Source organism: Fukomys damarensis, unplaced genomic scaffold, assembly GCF_012274545.1.
Source record: "Fukomys damarensis isolate Sample0158 unplaced genomic scaffold, DMR_v1.0_HiC HiC_scaffold_22, whole genome shotgun sequence".
Classification (NCBI taxonomy): domain Eukaryota; kingdom Metazoa; phylum Chordata; class Mammalia; order Rodentia; family Bathyergidae; genus Fukomys; species Fukomys damarensis.
The window spans coordinates 8,511,608-8,521,806 of NW_022900934.1; the positions used below are offsets into that span (position 1 = coordinate 8,511,608).

Sequence of the window (10,199 nt, forward strand, 5' to 3'; positions counted from 1 at the left end):
GTGGGGGTAGGGAGAGCAGGCGGGGAGTTTTCCCCGCACGGTTTGGCTGCGAGAAGCCCCCGGCGGCCCCTTCCCGGACCCCACGTGTACGTCCGCGGCGAGCCCAGAAACTTTTGCCCACTTTGTGTCCCCTCCCCACCCCCAGGGACGCCTGAGCTGTCTCCAGGCTCGGCGTGTCGGTGTATTGTTCACTCTGAAATTCCTGGAGCAGCCTCGATGTATCCTCCTGATCGGCCTACAGGGCCTGGGGCCTTGGACATTCCTGCACTTGTATTCCGGAAGGGGTCGTGCAGTGGTCCCGGGCCAGCGTGGGGTCGTGGGTCGGTCCACCTTGGGTGCTGCAGCTCAGCCGGCTCCGAGTCTGGTGGAGGGCTTGGAACCATTAAGCTGTACCTTTGAACAAGGCTAGGTCTGATTTACTTCAGGTTGATTCAATTACGTCTTCATCGCTTTTGAGTTGGTTGAATGACTTGACACGAGATTAGGCCCAACAAAAGAAGAGGCAGGATAGCAACAGCTGCCGCCCAGGCCTGGGACTAGGTAGGGGTCTGGGGCCTTCCACCTTCTCTTTGTACGCGGTACCGGGCCAGGGCGTCCCTCTCCCGTGCTCACCCCCTAAGTGACTGACTGCCTTGACTGATAGCTAAGACTGAAAATTCCAGATTTCACACTACTTGGAAGGATGAGTAATAGGTCTAGAGTTTCTGAAAAAGCCTTTATGTATTGTAGTGACAAGTGCAGCGTAATAACCTAATTGTTTTTTGTCTGAAAAATATAAAGCAAACCACTAGTTTGTGCTTGCTTAGTTAATGTGTGCTGAGAACTTTTAAGGTGTGTCCTTAAGGGCAGATGGCTTTTTTCCTTCTGAGAAGTCGTGTATTCTATATACTGTTGTGTTGAGTGTTCTGGAGACCAGTAGTGTTTTTGTTGGAGGTGATGGGGGGTAGTTTTTAATCCTGGTGTTTTAGAGGCAGTCACCCCTCCCCAGGGCTGCCGGCTTTCATCTGTTATGTAAGCATTACAGTTAAGAAGCAGTGACTTGTATTAAAATTTCAGTTGTCAATAGTTACAAGACCGATTTATAATTTATTTGAATAGTTGGAATAGTGTTAATAATCTGGTGGTTTGGAATTTTACTTATTTGGTGTATAAGGAGGAAGGCCAGGCCTTGAGAATTGTGTTTATTTGCATACAGGAGGAGGAAGTAGAAGGAAAGATTATGACTTTCTTGTGAAGGACAAAGACTTCTTTGGTGTCCAGCTTCTTTTTAAGCTTTTTATCTCTACAGCACCGTCCTACCACTTTGCAGTTTGAACTTTGTTGTTTTTTAAGTACTTGTAAGATCGAAGTTTAGCAGTTGTCTTGGGTTCATATTATTCCCTTTCACTTCTTACTTAAAAAAAGGAACTAAGATAGCACTTAGAAAACTTTGTAGAACAGTTTTCCCCCTTTACCCCGAAAAATCTATTTTGATATAGCTCAGTTTTTTTTTTTTTTTTTCTTCCTTCTCCAGGTGGTTAGGGAGGAAGGCGGGGGGGAGTGAAAGTTTCTACTTTGGCTGCCTCTCTTGAAGGTGGGGAAGATTTGCATTCTCTTTGTAATCCTCCATTTTTGGCAGTGAAACTGGAGGGAGAAATAGGAGCCCCTAATCCCTTTCCAGTGGCCTCATTTTAGAGGAAATCTGAAAATAAAACTAAATCATCAAGTCACTTAGAAACTGATGAAATAATTAAGGAATAGAGTGGCCTGGCCCTGACGGAGTGTCTGTCTCCTCGCTGCAGATAAATGCTGATCACTTTGTTCTTCTAACAGCCTTCATTATGAAATGGTTTGTTTCTGCCACAGCAGGGTTGCCATTTCCCAGCCCGGAGCACTCTTCATTCTGAGATGCTTGATTAGAGCCTGGGGGTCCCCAAAGATGTGCTGTTTTTCCACTTTATCAAATTACACTCTTCTCACAGTTGTCACAACCGTGATACTGGTTGATAAGAACTTTGAGTAGTTTTAATGACCCTTGACTGCTTAAAACAGACTACTTAAAAAAGGATCTTTTATCTGACGCCTTACTGAATATGAATGATAACAGACTTTAAAATGTTTTGTAAGAAGCTGTGTTTCCACTTGCTCAGAGAATTCACTCTGGAGTGTCCCTTTTCAGGTGTGCTAGCGAGGCCTGTGTGCCGTGGATTTGGAGGTTGCTGGGTTTGTATCAGTTCAACCCAGTAGCAGTGTGTTTAAGAAACACATTGGGAAGGTGAACCGGAAGTGCTGAGCCAGGGCTGTGTTTGCAAGTTTTAGGGTTATAAGTGACCATAGAGAAATGAGGTCGTTGTATAAATTGGTGAGTATTAAACAGATTGAGATAAACATGATGAGGTTTTAAATTAAATCACAATTGGAGCCCATAGAATAGTTTTTAAATTACTAAATGTTCAAAAAAACCTGGGAAGCATCTATAGGACAACTGCTGAAATTGAATAAAAATACTGTCATTCAATACTCTCAACGGTGAAGGGTTTAGTTCCAGCAGGTGGGAGATTAAAGGTGAGGCTACCGGAGTTTTCCTTGACACCCCTCATCTCCAGAGTTTGGGTGGAGAGGTATTAGCTGGTTTAAGTGCACGTGGAAGAAAGTGTGTCGGTGCACAAGGTAGCGGGAACTTTGTTAAATTTGGGCAAAGGGAGAGCCTGCTTACTGAGTGTAGCTTTAATGGCCTGGTTTTGGGGGCAACAGAGAAACTTGGCTCAGATCTGGATTATTGTTCTCCAGTGGGTCATATAGTTGGAGAAATTTTCAGTGTGGTAAGTGGGGCAGAGGTTTTTGAATTTGGACCACGAGGGCAGATAGAAATCTGTCTTTTTAAGGAAGTAGGAGATCAGGGACCATTCTTCCTAAAATCTGCAGCTCATGATGAGCAAGCTCAATTCTTGGACACAATTACCCTGCAGATAAATAAGGGGAGCCCCTGTGAGCCAGCCCTCATCTTCCACAGTGGCTGCTCTGGGGGCTCCCTACATCTGCGCCTTTGTTGACTGCCTGACCGGAATATCCCCACTGCTTCTGTTCAGGGTATCAGCATAACCGAGTTACTGGAAGTTTGGGGCTGGTTTGGTAATTTTGTGATAAAATTGACCAATGAAATCACTAAACCTGAAAAGACAGCTGAGTAAGTTGTGTGAGACAGGGATTCCCTTAGCCTTTGTTCTTGAGCTTTTCCAGGTTTTGACCAACACGATCCTCCTAAAGTACAGCCTGTTTTTTTTTTAACAAGGGTTTGTGGAGAATTCTTGGTATTTATTTCTAGTCTCCAGACCTTTCACATTTAAGATGTAATTAAATGGACTGGGAATATAGACTCCTGATAGATTTTATTCTTGAGTCAGTATTAGGAGAAACACTTGTTTTTACTTTTTAAAAAAATTTTCCCTACCTGTATCAAATCAGTAGGTGTTAAGAAGTTCAGTTAAGTTTTTCTCACTTTAACAGAAGTTTTTTTTTTCAATTTAACATGTGTATCTCTTGAACAGTAGCTGAATTATTAATTGAAAGATTTTTTTTCTTAACTTGGAAAATAAGCAGGAGACTTGAAAAAGCCATACACGTCAATTTTAGTATCCAACAAAAGATAGGGAGAGAAGAGTATTAAAATATATATATATATATATAGTTTTATCCGACAGACTTGCCATAAAACACGAGGCTTTCAGATGTTTATTTACTTATACATTCAAGAACCACTGAGCTAAATCCCCAGCCCTTAAGCATGTATTTACCATGAAGTTAGATTGGGTCTGATTTAGACCCTCAGCTTTTGGCCTTCTGAAAAAAAAAAAACAAAACAAAAAACGGTATAATGTGTGGCAGAGTGTACCGGGCATATTGACCTGGGATGTGCACAGTGACTTGTGTGCCAATACACAGGGACAAGCACACACTCATGTTCACTGTTGTGAACTTTCATTCTTTGTAGAATGAAAGAATACAGGTGAAGATAGACTGGTTTTTTAGTTTGCTGTAATCATTTTTCCCCTTGGGTTAATCTGTCACATTTTAAAAATACCTAAATAAATGTACATTGATAAAAGTAGAAGTAATAGAAACTCACTGGTAGTGGTGCCTGATCTTAAGAATTTAAAAATGTGTTTCCCTTGTAGCTCTGTTTTTGGATCAAGATGGAATTTTTAAAGGCCAGTTTACAGCTAGATCATAGTGTCTGTTAGTATTGATCATTTTGAAACTAAAACTAGTATCCGGTACTTGAAGTTCTTGTCAAGATCCTTTAGAGGACCTTAGCTGCCTTGGGATGAGTCAGGCAGTTTCTAATTGTGCTCCATAAATTTTTATGTCACTTTGGTCTCTCTCTCATCCTATTTGGAACTGAACATTTATGTAATTTGGAGAAATTAAAAGGATTATTTCTTATGGGATCTTCCCAAGTTTTACCTGTGAAAAAAGCAGTTTGGGTTGTAATGCTGAATTTAAACTTGGAATATTTTAGTCTTTTTCTTCTAATTTTTGAGCATTTTTCCACAGCTGTGTAAGGAAATTTGAGTTGTTTAGCTGTTGGCTGTGACTTGGTGATTTTTCTTGACATAGTCTGGAAGGATTTAAAGTTAAAGGTTAATTGCTACTCTGTTATGTAGTGTTTTCTCCCTTTGTAGAGTTAAGAAAAAGTAGTTTGTAAAATATAGAGGAAAAACTAAATGGAAATGCTTCCAAGTTTCCAACCAGAACTTGGCGATAAATTTGATAGTTTTAAAGAAGTAAATGAATTGACCAGAGAGTAGCAGTTTATGTTGAGTATTTTAATAACCTCTTATTTGGACACTTTACTAAGTTTGGAAAAAGCAAATTCTTAGGGATACTGTAAATTACTTGTATGTAAAGGGAATTTTTACATTTTTTTTACAGTTTCTCTTTAAGGACTTGGAATATTGGCCCACAATAGCTATGGTAGGTAAATACTCCACAGGAAAACTGTAAGATAACCTGTTGAGGTGGAACAGAGATGCTGTTCCTAGGAAGGATATTTCCAAGTTCTGAGGATTGTCAGTAAGTGGTATTTTCTCCCAATGTGTGTGTGTGTGTGTGTGTGTGTGTGTGTATGTGTGTATTTTTTTGTTTTTTGAGACAGGGTCTCACTTTATAGTTCTTCAGGCAGGCTCTGAACTCACTATGTAGCTCAGGCTGGCATTGAACTCATGGCAATCCTACGTAGCTCTGCCTCCCGAGTGCTGGGGTTACAGGTGTGAGCTCCCCCAATGTGTTTTTCCTGCCACATAAACTTGTGCTTTTCAGTAAGCAATGTATAATGTGTAATATTTGCAAACTTAGATCTAGAGGTAGTAGTAGAATGTGTAGTGTAGTCCTAAATTACTGTCTGATTAATGACAACAAAATACCAGCCATTTCAGGCAGTCACAGCAATATGGGTTCTTAGTGATGGATCTCAAGGTGACACAGTATTGTTCCAAAAAGTGACGATGTAAGGTAGTCACCTCCACAAGAAACCCGTGTTCCCCCACACCTAAGGTGGTGTTGGGTGACCTCTTGCTTCAGTGCCTTGTGGTGAAGGTGAAGTGCTGTCACTCACCTGCGCAAAGATGTTAAAATGTTGTAGACACTTGGGCGAGAACCCTTTCATAAAGCCCGGTGGGGTCAGGACACACATTTTGCCATGAGCCCCCAGTGCTTGGCCTGTGATGGCCTCCTCCAGAGCCCGCTCTTTGTCGAGAAAGACAGTTCTCGGCGTGAGTGCGGAGGCCCTGGGGAGGTCCTGAGCCCTGGCAGGACTCGCGCCACAGGCTCCGCTCTGGCCAGTTCTGGGAATGTTTCAGTCTTTGTCATCATGACCACTCCAGGCTTTGGGTTAGAGGAATGGAAATTGGTTGGTTCTAGGCACTGTGGCCTTAGCTTGGAGAGTCCTGGGCCTGAGAGCGCAAGGGAGACTAGGCAGGGGACCGGACCCTTAGGTCTGAGAGAGGTGTTGCGCTCCCCCGGATGGTTTCGGGGTCACGGGTGGGTTTTTGTGGTGCTGGGGTCACTCGCCCAGCTGAGGGAACTGCATCCCTAGGGTGCTTTACTTGTTGGTGCCAGTCGGCTTTATAGTGTGATTCAGTGTGATTAGTCGACGTGGCAGCGAATGGTAATTAGAGGGCAGTGACAGCCATCTAGAAGTTTTGATGAACGTCAACGTTCATTTTAGTGTCAGATCATTTAGGATTGGTTGTCTGCCTGCCTCTGCCTGCCTTTCCGCCTGTGCTGATTCTTACCAGGTATTTCCTGAGGGCCCAACCCTGTGCTAGGCCCTAGGGACAATTGATTTCTGAACAGGATTGCTTGTTTGGGGGCTTTTTGGGAGCTGGGACCTCACTGTGTAGTGGACGTTACCGCTGACTTAGACCCTTCCTACTGAAGACAGTGAGGTGTACTGGAGATGCTGATAGGTAGTTGTTTTAGCATCCAGTAAGCCCAGGTTGTTCTGGAACTCTGCGAAATCCTCCTGCTTCAGCCTTGAGAGCCCTGGAAACACAGCCATGCACTGCCACACCCAGCTGCTAAGGGACGATTTTAGTTAGGGACAAAAAGCAGTGGGGTGGGGATTGTGCTGGGCCGGGGCCAGGGAGCGAGCCTTGGAGTTGAGTCCTAAGGTTTGTTCCGGCCTGAGGCTCCCAGAGCTCTACGTGGCAGCACATTCCTAGTATGCCAGCATGCTGGGAAGCTGAGGCAGGAGGATCCTACGTTTTGAGGCTTGAGGCCAGCCTGGGCTACATAGTCTGTTTCAAAAAAGCCAGAGGGGGAAGAAGGTTGTGCAGAGGTAGGACAGCTGGGTAGTTTCTGACCTGGTGGCATCTGTGGAGTGTCTTCCCCTGCCGGCTGAGGCTCCCACCCTCCTCCTGACACAGCCGAAGCTCTGCCTCCCTTCAGGTTACGCACCTCCCACCCCCATCTTCGGAGGCCCCGAGTGAAGATTGATGGTGACCTCTTTCAGCTCCTTTGAAAATTTCAGAGATAAAATGTGAGCCCAAACCATCTTTCTAAGTTAAATTGTGCTCCATGGGGTGGGGAAGTGGACAGACGCACAGTGGACTTCTAACGGCAGCCCAGAGGGCAGCGCTGGCGTTGCTTTGTGGGAAAGTGCCCAGAACTCTTACAGGGTTTTTGTTGTACTGGGGGTTGAACCCAGGGCCTTGCACATGGTAGGCAAAGGTTCTTTCTGTTGCATCCCTTAAAAAAAATGGGATGACTTTGATTTTGCTGAATAAGGGCGCTGAAACAACCGTTTGCCATCAACAGCGTGTCATTGTTTTTAGTAGAAAGGACCTCAAATTAGTGGTGATCTTTTGTTTGTTTGTTTTTGTTTGTTTTTTTGAGACAGGGTCTCACTATGTAGTTGAGACTGACCCGGAACTCACTATGTAGCCCAGGCTGGTCTTGAACTCAGAGTGATCCTCCTGCCTCAGCCTCCTGAGTGCTGGGATTACAGGCGTGCACCATCACACCCGACTCAGTGGTGATCTTTATGTAGTTCAGATTAGTCCTTGTGGCCATGTAGCACTCACTGGATTCCCTCTTCCTCACGGTCAGATGTCAGGGTAGAATGTGTGCCTGGCTTCTGAAGTTAAGATACTGCCAGGACAGTGACATTCAGTGAATGCTCTTTGGAGGAGTAAGTGACTGCGCAGAAACCCGAGTTAGGCGTCCACGCACACATGTGACACTTAGAGCCACGGACACGTGGCGTGTTCTAGTGCACAGATCAGCCCTCGCGATCAGCGATCGTGGACAGCTGCGGGGCGCAGTGGCAGCTGTGTGGCTGTGATGAGCCGGACTAGAACTCAGGTCTCTGGGGTGCTCTGTTGAATCACACAGGGTGGTCACACTGTGTTTGTCCGCCACTGTGAATGCCTCTGACAAGGGACAGGAGTTGAGATAAAGTGTTCTTTCTCTACCTCAGTCCAAGCTTAGTGTTAGCACTGCTATTTACTGGAGACTGAAGAGCATCAGGGAGGTAATTTCCCCGAGTCTGGTGTGCTGGGTCGTCTGTGTGTCTTGTTTTCCTGGGTAGAATGAAGACTCCAGTTCTGACGAAGCTGGGACCATTTGGAAAGCTGTCGTCCTGCAGTAAGGGGAAAGGGCATGGCTTTAGAGGCCAGTTCTACTCCAAGAGTTAGAATCTCCAGAGTGGAATAAAGTAATCCCTTTGCCACCTGGCTGAAGCGTAATGTGAAAGGTGTATTAAAAAGAAAGAAAGCAAAAACCTCAGGGATCCTTTTTTCTATTGAAACAGCAAGCCATGTTGAAGCAGCTATGTTGAAAATTGTAGGATAAATGTGTACATTCACAAAGTAAGTGGCTTTGTGTGCTCCTCCGTGATCTGTTTGGACTGGGACGTCGTGCCTAGTGCTGTTCAGGGCAGGGTCACCCTGGGATTGGATAGCGATTGTGGCTGGAGTAGCAGCCAGCTCAGGTACCTCAGAGCTCCCATGGGAAGAAAGGGGAAGGCCCTCTGAGGGGCCCGCATTTCCTGGAGGGGGATCTTCGGGAGGGGTCCTGTTCTGTGCGCTCGTGTTTGATGTTTGTAGTTGTAATTTTCCAGTATGCTTTGGAGCATTGCTTCTTGGTTAGGTACATTTGTTACAGAAAGCAATCTTTGGGGCTGGGAATGTAGCTCAGCATTGTGGTGCTTGCCTGGCAAGCCCAAAGTCCTGAGTTCAATCCCTGGTACCAAAAGACAAGACAAAACAAAACAACAAAAAAACCCCAAATCCCTCTCCCAAATAATTTTAAGCACTTTTGAAGGTTTTTACCTGAAGTTATTGTGTCATCTTAATTTCTTAGAACTCTTCGAGTCTCTGGAAGCTGTGTATAGGAGATAGATATATATATATAAAACATAATGTACCTATAGGTATCATGTGTATGTGTGCATTTTAGTGATGCTTAACGTAGACTCAGCTGAAATTAACAGTTTTGTCTTCAAACTTGACTTTGAGTAAAAGCATCATGTCTTACTGGATGAAACTACTCCATTAGTAAGTGTACTGATGGGGAAAATGCTAGTGATTCAAGCAGCATGTTTAACAGGATGCGTTGGGGTTTAGCGGTGAGGGACTGGGCACCGCCTTTTCTGACACAGCTCACTAACCGGGTCTGTGTCCCCTCAGGTCCTGGACGTCCCTGCCTCCGCGGTGCTGGAACTGACTGCTTGCTCCGTTGAGCCGCTGCCTCGGTGGGGACCGAGAGAACTCCTGCTGTGCCCTGACTCATGTTCAGATCCAGCTTCAGCGGTGCGTGCCTGGCCTGGGGAGGACCCGTGAGTCTCCGCTGCTGAGCCCCCAGGAACTCCCGAGAGAAGAGGGCTGCGCCCTGTGTTTTGAACCGTACGATAATCCTTTGCCGTGGTTTTGAAGGCCCAGCTGCTGAGGTGTGAGTGACGTCCGCAAGCGGCCTCCTCCCAGCCTGAAGGCCCCAGCGGCGGCGGCAGCAGCAATGCCGACGCAGTCCCTGCTCGTGTACATGGACGGCCCCGAGGTGATGGGCGGGTCCCTGGGCACCCAGATGGAAGCGGACGACGCCATTTCCATCCGAGGGGCCCCCGCCGTCCCTTTCCGGGCGTCGCAGGAGAAGAGCATGATCCAACTGGAGGGCTACTTGCCCCTGGACTGCATGTTCTGCAGCCAGACCTTTGCCCTCTCCGAAGACCTCAACAAGCACGTCTTGCTGCAGCACCGGCCCACGCTGTGCGAGCCCGCGGTCCTGCGGGTGGAGGCGGAGTACCTCAGCCCCCTGGACAAAGGCCAGGTGCGCGCCGAGCCACCGAAGGACAAGAGCGGCAAGGACAGCGAAGACCTCAGCTGCCTGGTCTGCGGGCAGGCGTTCCGGGTGGCCTTCGACGTGGAGACCCACATGAAGAAGCACAAAGACTCCTTCACCTACGGGTGTAATCTGTGCGGGCGGAGGTTCAAGGAGCCGTGGTTCCTGAAGAATCACATGCGGACGCACAACGGCAAGTCGGGCACCAAGAACAAGCTGCACCCGGGCCTCGAGGGCCCCGTCACCATCAACGAGGTGGTCCAGGTGCACTCGGCGGGCGGCGTCGCGTCGCCCTACAAGATCTGCATGGTGTGCGGCTTCCTGTTCCCGGATAAGGAGAGTCTGCTGGAGCACAGCAGGGCGCACAGCAGGGAGGCCGCCCC

At 46.7% G+C, this 10,199-nt stretch overlaps 1 protein-coding gene across 1 annotated transcript in view; it reads left to right on the forward strand.

Moving 5' to 3' along the window:
* The window catches only part of Znf217 (zinc finger protein 217), a 28,106-nt gene that overhangs the window by 11,589 nt on the left and 6,318 nt on the right, over positions 1–10,199 (forward strand). The window contains 2 exon segments of the mRNA XM_033767085.1: positions 9,168–10,180; positions 10,183–10,199. The exon segment at positions 10,183–10,199 is cut by the window's right edge and continues 562 nt beyond it. Of these exon segments, the coding sequence (XP_033622976.1) occupies positions 9,493–10,180; positions 10,183–10,199 (705 nt within the window). The 5' untranslated portion in view covers positions 9,168–9,492.